Below are 14,359 nucleotides of genomic sequence, written 5' to 3'. Positions count from 1 at the left end.
ATATTTTGTTTTTGAAATATTACTACCATTAATGATAACACTGCCATTTTTTTGGCATTTAAAAAATTTTTTTTTTTTTTTTTTTTTTGCGTACGTTGCACGGGTGCTCCTGTCTTCCCTTTCCCCACCTCACTGCATTTGTGCTGACCCAATTGCATTTAGCCCATGTGTAACTTCCTCTTTTTTCATTTTTGAATAACGTATGAGGAGTCTTTATTACCCCCCCTCATGATAATAATGTGCACTTTTTAACTCTAATTAAACCTTAAGTACTATGCGTGCTCATTCCTTTTGGCATAAAATGGAGCGACCCAAATGTGTATGCTTGGATGAACAACGTGGATGCCTACTTCACCTCCCCCATAGGCAGGGGCATTGTTCCATATTAGCAGCTAACCAGAATGTCCTACAATCCCACCTATCCTGTCTGCTTCGTTGCTCCCGTTCTTTGGCTTATTATAAGCGGGGTTACTCCATGATGCAAAAGAACCTTGTGAAACTTATCAAATGTGAAGTACCCATCAATGGTTAGACCACTTCGTTTTGGATTTCTTCTGATCCATTTCCTCTCCTTTCTCGTTAAACAAATCAATAGATAAAAAATCATGAGGGTTGTAAATATTCAAAGGATAGTTAGATGAATACACATCAATTTGAAAAATCTGCATAATTTTTTCCAAAATGCACGGATTTTTATATTCATTTGAGTTTATTATATTTTTATTAATTGTTAAATTTATTTTATACAGTTTTGACAGTTCCTCTATTTTTTGGTTCAGACAATCTGAGTATTCATTTGGGGGCAGGAAAAATAAGTCATCAAAATTGTTTTCGTTTACACTGATATTTATAAGGTTGTTACTTTCTAGGAGGTTTGTTCCCTTGGCAATTTGGTTGTCTGTCTGCTCACTCACTAGTGGTACGTTCCTCTGTTTGTTTTCTTCCTTCGTGTGATGATCACCGGGTCTTACTTCGGTACGGAGGCCATCACCGCAGTCATCGTCACCATCATAATGTGATATATTTTCTGCGCCTTTTAATTTACTCAATAAAGGCGCTTCGATGGGTTTACGCTTTTCCCCTACAATGTCATCCTTACGCATTTCATCTTCGTCCGCTATATCCGCATCCCATTTCTGCGCTAGATGAATATGCGCCTTTTTATTACAACACTTTTTATCTGTTGCATTTTCACCAAGATAGTCATTTCCATTTTTATTAGTCCTTTTGTCCCTTCCTTTTTCTTCATTCTTTTTATTATCTGTGCATTTGTTCTCCCCCTCTGCTGAATCTACGTTCTGGATCTCCCTTTTTTGGGGTGCCTCGCCTGGTTCTTCGTCGCTGGAAAGTTCGTAGTCGACTAAATTCATCCTATCGAAGAACGAGAAAAAAAGCACAAGCATGAAGGGACTATTCCAGGTGGGCTACATAAAAATGTTAACAAGTACTTTCACGTGTACTCTTATGTGTAAGCGTAGAATACCCTTTTTCTTCTTTATCAGGTCCGAAAAAGCCTTCGTCCTATCAACCGCAGTGATGTCTTTTATTCGTTAAATCACCACTCGTCCCTTAAAAAACGCGCATACAGAGAAAATGCCCTGGCCCATAACTAAGAATGCACAACTATACCTTATTTCTCAGTAAAAAAACGAAACGAACGTAGTATGCATAATTGTGAATACCCCCTGATGCACACATTACCATTTCGAAGGTCACAGAATTAGGCACACATGAATCAGAGGGTAAGACAAATGCCACAGCGGGTGCGGTTTGATAATGTTATAAATTGTCGAGCGGGGTACACTTAAAACAAATGTTCATAAAAATTGTTCAGCAGGTACTAAAAAAAAGTTCCATTATTTGTTCAGAATGTGAACACGTCAGATTAAATAACGACAAATAGCGAGGCACAACATTATTGTGATTTTCCTTTTTGTCCGCGTTTTAACATAACATCGCAACGGTCAGTTATGATTAGCCTCCCTTCGTCTGGAAGTGTAAAAGTTCAGATCTGTATTTTCCTCCCAGCACCCTCAACACCAGGGATGCATTTTTGTGCCTACGTATTTTTTATGTATTACTATCTGCGCAGAGAACACGCAGTATCTTCATGTTTTCCCCACGAAACAAATACAAGCATAATTCTACAAAATGCAGAAATGTATCATCCTCATGAAGGCAAAAAAAAAGAAAAAATAATAAAATAAATGCTACCTTTAATGTGTACAAAAAAAAAAAAAAATTCTCAAATTTGGAAAAAATTTTAAACCCTTTTTTGAAGTCCCCAATTTTGGTAAAAGATCCAGTGGCGTGATAATATAACTGTTAAAATTTTGTCAATTCAAAAATTTTTTAAAACATAAGCGGTTCTTTCAACATGTAATTAATTTTTTTTTTCTTCCTTTTTTTTCCCCCCATTTTAAGTAGAGCAAAATTTAACCATTTCACAAAACGGTAGTTTATTTTTACTTTTCCTTCCCCCTTTTTTGTATTGCTTGCACGCAACTCCAACGATTACTTTGAAACGCGTTGTATATACATTATAAAAGGGAACGCTGTAACACAGTACCCTTTTTTCCGTCGCGTAAAAAAAGGAAAAGCATAAGAATATGCGCTTAATACAAGATAATGAAGAAGGCAGAATAACATAAGGGAAGATGGCTTATGCTCGAATCGCTGAAATTTATAATTTACCTGAATGAAAAATTAATTCATAAGAAAAAAAGAAAAAGGGATAGGCACCTACTGTATATTTACCACAATATTTGTATCCCTTAACGAGCGTTTGTTTGGCAACTCACATATGTTAGAGAAACGGCCATGTGCAATCCTTCCCTGCGAACAACGTAATTGAACTGAGAAAAAAAAAAAAAACACACTGTTGCAGGAGTAGGAGAATCTGAATCTGCCTTTTCAACCCGAACGAAGCTCAGGTAGAAGCTGCCACCTGTTACACATTTCTGGAAGAGCACCCGGCAAGGATAAATAATGCTGATAAATGCGTACATGGATATTAAGAGAAAACATATAAATTTCGTGTTTAAAAATGTGAATTCCTCGGTAAAAGGTAATTCAATTTTTTCCTCTAACTGTATTAGCAATGTATACTCTTCGCGGCCTGTGTCTAGAATTTCCCTTATGTGCGCGTAGACAGTTGGGGGAAAACCTCTTTGTACATTTATTTCGACTATGCAGCATAAACCAGTCTTCGCATTTTTTCCTCATTTTTTTTACCACAATGTTTCTCCGACGATGAATTAGCATGTGTGTGTGTACCTGTCTGTGAAATCCCCCCCTCCCTTTAGATGCTCAATTGCATGTGCAATGCATATTTTTATAATTTTTTCTTTTCTTTTCCCACTTCCTCTCTCACCCTATACATAGATTACAATTTCAAAAGACCATACTTTGCGGAAAGGTGCACATTTTCCAAATTCTCAAACCATGGAGACGTTAAGGTAAAAAGTAGTAGCATCCCCTTCAGCACAAAGATGCAATTAAGCCAATTTAAGACCCCCAAATTAAGAACCGAATTCGAAAATGCTAGTGAAAAGATAATCCACACAGTAAGTAGCTACTTAAAAGGGGATACAATGATCAGAGCGAACGCAATTGGTAAAAGCAACTACGCGCATGACGGGATGCGTAACGGTACCGTCAGGGCAGGTGTGAACGCACGCAAATTCAGCACTCAAACCACAACAACGCAGGGACGTCTAATCACGCAAGAAAATTCAAGCAGTATTATGACCTTACGGGGGAAGAACAGATATTTCCAAATTGAAGTGCGAAAAAATGTACACACGGGGAAAAACCAGAACGATGGGAAAAGCTGCGAAAGAACCGGCAGTGTTAGTACCACCACCAGCGAAGCCACCGCAGGGGAAAAAAGCAACACAATGGATCTACCCACCAGTGGAAACGCAGACAACATTCATAGTTGTGCAAAAAATGGGAAAGTTCCAAAGGGAATTATATCCCGTTACACCAGAAGAATGTCACAAATAATGAACAACCTATTCGAAAAACACCTCCTATTAATGAACAGCCTAATAGCGGGTACGTTATATTTCATAGCGGACATAGCCTGTCAAATGATGGAATTACATAAAAAGGAGAATCAATATGATTTTCTTAGAACGCTCAGAATGGCCACTATTGGATTAACCCTAGAAGGACCAATCATGACATGGTGGTATGGGAAAATTTTAGCAAATTTTATAAAGTCCAAACCGAACACTTTTTTGTACAAATCTTTTATACCTACCTTGTTTGATAATTTTATTTTTGGACCTATCCACTTAACAATTTTTTTTTTTTATAATGGTATGTTAAAAAATCAAAAGAGGTCCGAAATTATTGACAAAATTGTGAATACTGGGATGAAGGTTTTCTTCATTTCTTTGATGACATGGACACCATTAACTTTAATTAATTTTGTTTTTGTTCCGAGGATTTATCAAGCCACGGTCGTTTTTTTCGCAGACTTTTTTTGGGTCATCTTCCTCTCGTGGTGCGCCAACAAAAGTTGAGCAGCTCCTGCAGGAGGCATATGAACTGTTCGTAAACAGCGGTGTAGCCAACGCGGAAGATATAACAAAGCGCAAAAAGGAAAATTTTTACAAAAAAATGAAAAATATATATTAACGTGTGAGTAGCTCACATTTCAGCATCCATTAAATGCGCATTTTTTTTCTTACACATTTTATGTTACCAGAACGAGAGCTGTCCATTTTTAAGAACATTTGCCCCAGAAGAAGGAAAAAATAGCACATAAGAAAAAAATAACAGATTGAGATATGAAGGGAGACCCACGCGCTGTTCTTACCATTCCAGACATTTATAATGAAGGCACTATCCAACACGATATGTATAAATGTACGTACGTATGTACGTGTGTGTGTATTTTTTTTATTCTTTTTTTTTGCGAAATGTGTAAGGGGAAGTGTGCCCTTCCCCCTGCGCGAGTTCAAATGATGCTCGGCTAAACATTTTGTTCCTTTTCGCGCATCACATCGTTCGCCTTTTTCTAATTTTAACCACGCCTACCATAATTCAGTTATCATACTCTTTGTAATATCTTCGAATTGATGTGATCATTTTCTTTTTACTTAATTTTTTATTAAATTACTCCTTTTTTTTAACCCATTTGTAACCCTTTTTTTTTAACTTTGAAAAATATCACCCATTGTTTTAACGCGTATATCATCATTAGTTTTATAATATTTAAACTAATCGTAGCGATGTAAACTTCGCAAACGTTTTTAAAACAAATGACACATCGAAAAAGGGACAAAACAGCTCGTAGTAGCAATAGTAAAAGTAGACGCGGAAAACGAAAAAAAAAAAAAAAAATTAAAACGGATTGACTTAAAAAAAGGAATTCTCACAGGGCTAAACGGTTAACCCTCTTCCACTACGCACGCACGGGGAATGCTGAAAAGAGTTAGCGTCCACACGTAGGTGCAACTTATCTTTATAATGTGGTATATTTTTCCTTTTTCTGAGGAGAGAAAGCTGGAGTGGGGTTACACAATTGGCTTTCCTGATCTTTCTGCTTCTTTCCTTGTTTGTGTACCTCAACCTTTCAATCTGGGAATATATCACCTAAATTGTTGACAACCTTGTCATCTTCTTTGTCATCTTTTTTGTCATTTTTTTTCCCCTCTTGGGAGTCTTTTTCCTCACTTTTTTCAAACGTTAAACTGAAATCGTTGCCACGATTGTGACCGTTTCCCGGATCACTGGCGTCTTTGTTAGAGCCACTGCTAAGCTTACCCTGAGCATTTTGCACATTGTTACAACTATTCCTGGAATTCTTGCCACCCTTTTTTGGACCCACCTTCCGATCATCCTTCATGTTCATTTGGCGTTGCTTCAGTATGTGCTTTCTGTCCTCCTCGAATATATCATACCTATTATCAATTGAAGAACTACACCACGTTTCCACTTCAGTAATTTTCGAGGATGCTCGATCTTTCATTTTATTCTTTTTTTTTTTCAGAGAGCTATCTCCAGGGAAGGACGGCACATCAAAACGATTGCCATTATTGTCACCATTTATGTCTCTTAATGAGAAAGGGGTTATTTCTTTTTTTACATTTTTTTCCTTTTCCCTTTTGAAAGGATTATTTTTCTTCTTTTTCCTTTTTAACTTGATATGCTTTTCTATAATGAGGAATTCCTCTACATCGGAGTTGTCAATTTTTTTTATCTTCACTTTTTTTTCGTTTCCCAAAATGTCATAAAGCTCATCGATATACACCAATGAACTGTTAGCATTGAAGTTCCCTTCATCGTTAAGTCCGAATGTGTTGTCCTTTTCTTTTAAAGGTTCCCTCTCTCGATTAAAATTTCGTAAGTATAAATCATTGTAATAGTTCATGTTATTCCATGTTGAGTTATTATCGCTTGCGAAATCGAAGCGATGGTTGAATTGGTCAGGAGGGGTTCTGCTTCGTCTGGCTTGTATGACTTTCTTGCAACTGTTCCCCATGATGAGGAGAAGGCAGCACCAAGGATTGTTCCTTGACAAGGTGGTTAACTGCTACGTGGTTAGTGCAGGATAGTTAAAAAAGGTGGACACTCCTCAAAAAGGTGTTTCATAAAAAAAAAAATGCTAGCACAAATGGGTAGACAAAAGGGCACTTAACGAAAACGTTCACAGATTTGCAACCTTCTAAGGGGGAGCTTCTTCCTCCACTTTCTTTTTCCTTTTATTCCAGTTCTTCTTCCTTTCATTTGCTCCCCTCCAACAAATTAAGCGAAGCGACCGTGGAAAAAGGAAGAAAAAAAAAGAACATCATGAGCAAACGTCAAAGGGGGAATCCACGAATGGAATAATTCCTATCCATTGCTACAGGAAACATTTCGCCCAAAAGTGTAGGACGTGCAAATAGTTAATCTCGCGTGAGAACAGCTCATCTTTTTGTTTCCAAGACACAGGCTTGTCCTACTCTTCTACGCACGATAAACGCAAAATAGGAAAAGGAATGTAATTATTATAACAGAGGGTAAATGCGCATTATAAGTACACGTATATGTTTATATACGCACATGCACGCATTTGCGCGTTCAGCAGGTACCCATAAATGCGTATTTTTTTAAAGTAAAAAAAAAAAATGTGCCCAGTTACACATAAACAGTTGGAAAAAAAAAAAAAAAAAAAAAAAAAGAAAGGTCTGCACAGTCTCTTCACATTTAATAAGAAGCCATTTTGTTCTGTTGTTTCACATAAATGGGGGAAAAAAAAATATATATATATATACATATAAATATATATAACTCAAATAATGCTTTCAACATACGCTATGTTTGAAGCATTTAAAAAAAACTCAACCACATTAAATTAAGGGAAAGAATGAAGTGAAATCGTAAGACAGCATTGCAAATGTGTAATTTGCGAAGAGTCAATTTTAACCATCCTCATTTTAATGATGAAACGAAAAAAATGCACAAACACGTTTAAGAATGAAGATAAAATAGCTATCACTTAAGAAGTGGAGAAAAAACACCAAAATGGAACGAAAAAAAAAAGAAGAAAAAACGGAAAAGGCAAATTTAATAAAATTGGTCAAACCAACCCGATAAACTCTTACACATATAAGCCACATACATTTTCAGTCTGCATTTTTTTTTTTTTTTTTCTTTTCCTTGTTTCTCCCCCCTTTTTTACATATGCCAGTTGATAAAAATAAGTTTACGAAACTATTCTTTATTCTCAACTTGCTTTTCGCGCATTTGTCTTTTCGTGTCTTCTCCGCAGTACATTCTTGTCACATAAAGAATAGGTTACACAAATCGCGCACACTTATCTTAACTCAAACCCCAGTTGAGCAAATTTTTTAAGCCGTTTAAAATTAAAAAAATAATTCCTCAAACAACTCGAGTTCCTTACTTAAATTTAAAAAGCGTTAGAGCACTTTTCATAGGCTACGCGGTGATGTACGTACTTCACTTTTTTTCATGCCCGTCAAAGCTATTTTTTTTACATAAAAAAAAAAAAAAAACTAAGAAAATTGTCAAAGTTGCAAACGAAGTAAAACATGGAAATATTTCCTCCTCCCACACAGCACCCACTTTTGTGTTTTCCAAAGAATGTGCACATAATAACTATTTTGCGCTTATATAGAAACCTGTGCGTACGCCATGCCAGCTTATTTTATCCCCTTCACCTCTTCTACTTTGTCAAGTTTGAACATCGCCGCGGAAACTTCTCATTTTTTACTCCACGCCCCTTCATTTGGCAGTTTTTCTCGTAATGGAAAAAAGTGTAGTAGCAAATTATGTGCTACAAAAATATGGCAACAAACCTCCAAGCAGTGTTAGACGGGTGCACCTTCACGTGAAGAATGTATATGCACTTATGTATATACGTATATAAAATATAAAAATATACATATACTAGTGTGCATCCCCGCCCCCGGGGGCCAACCTATTTTGTGCAGGCTGGACACAACAACACACGTTTGTTTTGTGGACATACTGCCACCATTGTCACACAAAATGGAAACTAGAAAAAGGAAAAAAAAAAAAAAAAAAAAAAAAAAAACAAACAAACAAATTTGCTACGCTGTACCTCTTTTTTTGAAGGTGCCTTTTGCGTTTTGCATTTTTCTTTTTTTGAACTACCTCCTTTTTTTAGCGGAACATCACTGATGGATGGTATGCGCGTATTACGTGTGCTCGCAAAAAAAAAAAAAAAAAAAATACGAAAAAAGGGGCACCAACAAAAGGTTATTAATGCTGCATGTTGAAGAAATTAAAAGGAATTTATATTCCTTTCAACTGTGATGAAACCATCGAAAATGCTTCATTTTGTAATGGGCTTACATAATACATTTTAGCTTTTTCTTCTCCTGTCTCTTTATTTTTTTTCTTTTTTTCTTTTTTTCTTTTTAAATTATATTCCTCTTATTCTTTCTTTCCTCTCCTTTTTTTTTTTTAAAAAAAGTGAGGAGCTACCTAGTGTATGGAACAGAATATAACGTAGTGCCAGCATCATCTCCTGCTGTGGAATTTGCTGTCGAACGTTCAGTTGAATATTCGGTAGATGTGTCGTCGTCAGATAATGGTGTGCTGATTCTTTGTCTGATGGTGGACCTTTTTTTCCTTTTATTGTTATTTCTGCTGTTGCCTCCAAAGAAGATGTTTTTTATCCCAGAAGGTAAAAGATCATACTAAAAAAGGAGGAGGATGTGGGGGAAAGGTGTAAGGACGGTAGGAATACGTATATATATGCACGTAGCCTGTACAATATTTTTATTTTAAATAACAATAGATAATAGGGGGCATTATTATTTATATATTCAATTATAACTGTTACACTTACTTTATATAAAAGGAGAGCAAGTGTAGGTAATGCTACTGCTGTGCCAGCAGCAGCACCACCACCAATACCAATATTGGTGGTACTGTCAATTCCTTCAGAGGAAATAGCAGCGAGTCTACCTAATCCAGACGAACCTGGGTTCCAAGTTCCAGTGGAACCAGTACCAGAAGAACCTGGATTCCAGGTTCCAGTAGAACCCATCTGACTACTTTCACCACCTGCCCCTTCAGTTTTTTTTCCTTGATTTGGGGTACCTTCTGCTTTCTTCCCTTGGTTTTGTGCACCTTCGGCTTTTTTTCCTTGGTTTTGTGCACCTTCTGCTTTTTTCCCTTGGTTCTGAGCACCTTCTGCCTTTTTTCCTTGCACATCACCTAAAAAATTAAGTAAAAAAAGATAGAGTTGTTGTTTTTTTTAGTGTAATAAGCAAACGTTTATACCTAAATTCCTTGCGCGTAAGCCTTCCTCCCACCAACCACACACCTAACAACCTTCCTTCTAACACCCCTAAGAACCTTTCACTCTACCACCCCTAACAACCTTTCACTCCACCACCCCTAACAAACCTCCTTCCAACCTACCACCACCCTAACAACCTTTCCATCCACCTAAGAACCGTTCCTTCCACCCTACCATATAACAACCCACCTATCACAGCACTAATACCCATAAAGCCTCATTCTACCACCCCTAACAACCTTCTTTCCACCCCACCACTACCCTAACAACCCACCTACCACCCTAACAATCTTCCTTCCAACACACCTAATCCTTCATTCGAACACCCCTAACCCTTTCTTTTCTTCTTTTCTTTTTTTTTCTTTTCTTTTAGGGCAGGAGGAAGGAAGAAAAAGGGAGAGAAACAAAAAAAGAAAGTTGTCCATATCCCACATTTATAACACTCAGTGAAATTTTATGAATTAACAACTTCCTACATGGGAATTTCCTGCCTCTTCTTATATATATGGGAATTCCTTCCTGAAGAGGAATTCCTTACTCTCCCTCACCCTCCCTTGCTAATGTTACTTTATTTAAGGTGTCGCTCTGTTCTACTTGAGGTGTAGTTTTATTCTGGACTTACCTGCTCCACTTTTTCCAAGTGATAATAATTCTTGAGCAGAACCTGCGGAGGCTGTAGTGCATGGTAATGCCTGTGGTTGGGTGAATTCACTCCCGTCCATCTTGTCCTTTCCCTCATTAAATTTGGTGCAATATGATTGTCCGCCAACTCCTTGGCAAGCTCCTCTTAACTGCGAATGTGCTGTTAAAGCTGCCTGGTAGGACTGTTCGCACTTTGGGCTCTTGCAATAATCATTACAATCGTTCCTATTCCTTAAATAATTATAGTCATAATAGTAATCAAATAGTTTTTTAGCCGGTTCGAACTTGTCTTTGTTTAGGCCTTCGTACAATTTGGTGCACGTACATTTATACATGGAACCTTGGAGTGATGAGTAAATTCTGTTCATAACCATTGAAAGAGAGGGCTCATTCTCAGAAATTTCCTTATTTATTTTATCACCTAACCAATAAAAGAAAAAGCTATAACGATCACTACTGGACAAAGTAGCGAACTCTTCCCTCCCTGTCCCCCTACATGCTACACAGTAGTTTTTTACAATTTTATCAATCCAATTCCAATTTTGCCCTTTGTATGACGATAATGTACTTCTCAGTTGTTTTTCCAGTTCACTATTTTTCCCTTTGCTTCCGTTGAGTGAACAACTCTTTCCTTCTATTCCGCTGTCTAGAGCATCGTATATTTTTTTTGAAGGTAATTTACTTGTGTCTCCGTCCCCCTAAAAAAATATAGAATTGAAGAGGAGGAAGTGAAATATATACATAGATGTGAATATATTATCATGTGTACATTTCTTATATTTTTTTATTATATTACGTATAGAGTATTGTATTTATAATATTTATAAAATTTCAAATAAGGGAAATAACCAACCTGTGCTGGTGCAGCAGCTTCGCATTTCAATGGATTCGGTTCGTTATATTCCCCCCCGTCCCCTTCCTTCCTGTTCTTCCCGCTGTTAAATTTGGGACAATATGAATCTCCGTCAGTGCCCTTGCAATTTCCCTCTACCTGTTTATATGCTGATTGGGCTTTTTGGAAGGGGACATTACATTTTTCCTTATTATTGCAATACTCGCTACACTGTTCTTTATTGTTTAATTTACTATAGTTATAGAACCAATCGAATAATACTTTAGCCTGGTCGAAGCGTTCTTTGGTAATACCTTGGTACAGATTTTTACACCCGCACCTGGACATGGAACCCTGGAGCTTATCATAAATTGCTGTCATAACCATTTGGAAATGGTTCGCCGCCCTTAATTTCTCACTTCTTACTTTATCACCCAACCAATAATAGAAAAAATTATAACGATCAGTATCTGACAGATCATCCAATCCTCCTCCCGCCCCCTTACAAACGTAACAGTAGTTTTGTACGATTTTATTAAGCCAATTCCAATTTCCACCTCCGTACGGCTCTACTGATCCTTTCACACTCTGTTCCAGGGTGTTACGTTGCTGATACCTCCCTGGGAATGTACACCCTCTTCCTCTTCCATTTTCGAGTTCAGCATATATTTCCTTTGAGGGTAATGTAACTGTATTTTCATCTTCCTTCCCCTAAGAAAATATATAGAATTGAAATATGTGTCCGTATATACATCCATACATATCCGTTCACATTCCTTCCTCCCCATTATATGATGTACACGTGGAACATTATATATATATGTGTGTACACATATCACTTTATATGCATTTTTTTTTTAATGGAATAAACTTTGTATTATTCTTTTTACCATGGTCCATATGTGTGTGTACATATATTCTTCGTATATATACTTTAATTTATGTTATAAAATGTGTTCATGTGCTCATGTAGTTTGGAAATACATATCAAAGTTCTAATTGATTTATGATGAATATGAAATGTGTAGGTATTGAAATTTTTATTTTTTCGAGTCCCTCACAGTACACAATGTTTAATTTATCAAACAATGATAATCCACAGTCCACATGCATTGAAATCATCATGTGCATAATTAAAGTAAAAATGAGAATGAATACACACAGGAGATAACAAAGTAAAAAAAGTAAAGAACGATCTCTACTCCCCTCCTCCTCCTCCTCCTCCTCCTCCTCCTCCCCTTCACTACTTTCTCCTTCATTATATATTACTGAATTATGCACGATTCAGTATAAGAATATAATGCTGCAATACACATATTCTTCTCTTGCATTCATGATCATGCCATAATTATAATTTCTTCTCTTACTTTTATTCTTTTTCAGAGCAGTACACTACAAAAAACGTATTCAAACATGAGGTGTGTATATCATGTTATCTAAACTCCCTTTCCCTTTTAGTGCACATTACAGTTCATCTTATTTACACACTCCTTCCCTTCTTTTTCCTTCCATCCTAATATATACACCGTTAATACTTTTATTTATATGTGTGATGTGCACATTACACTATGGGAGCTACTTCTTCCATCCTTCAACTCATATTGTACTTTTAAGTGTATATGTGCCTCATTCATCCTAACCTTACCTCTTTCTTTCTTTTTCCTTCTTTCGCTCATTCCTTCTTTTTTTTTTCCTTTTCCTTTCTTTTCTTTCTTTGTTTTCTTTCTTTTTCTTTTTCTTTTTGTTCTTCTTTATTCTTTTCTTTTCATTTCTTTTTTTTCTTTTTGCATGCACCCTCTCGGGTGTACCCCCACCCTCGGTTGGGTCAAGTAGCAAGCCATATTACAAGGCACTAACCTAGAAAGACCCTACCCCTACCACCTAAGAACTTTTTTTCAACCACCTACCACCCCTAACAACCATTCTTCCACCAACCACCTAACAACCCTTTCTTCCACCGTAACACCCCTAACAACCTTCCTTCCACCCTACCATCTAACAACCTTCCTACAATCTTGCACCACTGACAAACCGCCTACAATCTTGTACCACTAACAACCCCCCTACCACCCCTAAGAACACCCCTAACAACACACCTAACAACCCATCTACCACCAGCCTAACAACATTCCTTCCTCATCTCGAGACCCTATTTCCTTAGGCCCATTTTCCCTAGACCTTCTTTCCTTCCGTAGACCGTTCTTTTCCTTCCTTCTCTTCTTAGAATTCTTCCTTCGTTAGAACCCAAACCCTAAACCCTGAACCCTAAACCCTAAACCCTGACCTCTAAAGCTGCAACCCACATCACCCTAAACCATAAATCCTAAGGCCAAAATTAAAACCCTGAAACCCTGAACCATAAGGCGCCTCATCACCAAAACCCCGAACCTAAACCCTAAACCCCTGAACCCTAAACCCTAAACCCATGAACCCTAAACCCATGAATCCTAAACCGCTGAACCCTAACCCCCCGAATCCTAAACCCCTGAACCTTAAACCCCTGAAACCTAACCCCCTAAACCTTAAAACCCTAAACCCTAAATCCCTTAACCCTAAAGACTGAAACGTGAACGCTAAACATTCAACACTAAACTCTGAATTGTTAACCCTTAATCGTGAAATCTAAACCTTGAACCCTTAATCCTGAACCCTAAACACTGAACCCTAAAATGTGAAACACTGCAACATGAAACCTAAACCCAGAAACCCTAAATCTTGTACACTGAACATTGAATCCTGAACACTGAAAACTGGTCCCTAAACTCTCAACTTTAAACTATAAATCCCAAAACCTAAACCCTAAAACCAAAACCGTAAACCCTATGCCCTGACACCTGAACGCTAAACCCTAAACCCTAAACATTAATACAGTTAACCGTAAATCCAGGAACCGTAAACCCTGAGTGCGCGCATAAGGGAGGGGAAAAGAAGGTGAAGGAGTAAAATAAGATGTAGAATACTATATGAATTAATAGAAAAGGGGAGTTTAGGTTTAGGAATATATATATTTTTCGTGTGCGTGAGTTAAAATTTAAGTGATTAGAAGTGTATATTGAAGTACGGGGGAGTATGAATATTACTAAATTGATATGCATGCG

The 14,359-nt window shown here is 37.2% G+C and overlaps 3 protein-coding genes across 3 annotated transcripts; 1 reads left to right on the top strand and 2 right to left on the bottom strand.

Moving 5' to 3' along the window:
• Nucleotides 1–521: 521 nt before the first annotated feature.
• On the bottom strand, nucleotides 522–1,370 carry PCOAH_00031580 (Uncharacterized protein; the record flags this gene model as incomplete). Its single annotated transcript, XM_020059958.1, has 1 exon — nucleotides 522–1,370. The coding sequence occupies one exon, from the start codon at nucleotides 1,368–1,370 to the stop codon at nucleotides 522–524; it is 849 nt and encodes a 282-aa protein (XP_019915444.1).
• Nucleotides 1,371–2,988: 1,618 nt separating this feature from the next.
• Nucleotides 2,989–4,532, top strand: PCOAH_00031570 (Uncharacterized protein; the record flags this gene model as incomplete). Its single annotated transcript, XM_020059957.1, has 2 exons — nucleotides 2,989–3,067; nucleotides 3,385–4,532. The coding sequence occupies 2 exons, from the start codon at nucleotides 2,989–2,991 to the stop codon at nucleotides 4,530–4,532; spliced, it is 1,227 nt and encodes a 408-aa protein (XP_019915432.1).
• Nucleotides 4,533–5,587: 1,055 nt separating this feature from the next.
• PCOAH_00031560 (Uncharacterized protein) lies at nucleotides 5,588–6,496 on the bottom strand (the record flags this gene model as incomplete). Its single annotated transcript, XM_020059956.1, has 1 exon — nucleotides 5,588–6,496. One exon carries the CDS (start codon nucleotides 6,494–6,496, stop codon nucleotides 5,588–5,590), a length of 909 nt encoding a protein of 302 aa, XP_019915519.1.
• Nucleotides 6,497–14,359: the final 7,863 nt, after the last annotated feature.

This window comes from Plasmodium coatneyi, chromosome 10 (assembly GCF_001680005.1).
Source record: "Plasmodium coatneyi strain Hackeri chromosome 10, complete sequence".
In the NCBI taxonomy this organism is placed as follows: domain Eukaryota; phylum Apicomplexa; class Aconoidasida; order Haemosporida; family Plasmodiidae; genus Plasmodium; species Plasmodium coatneyi.
This window is presented reverse-complemented; position numbering and strand designations above follow the sequence as displayed.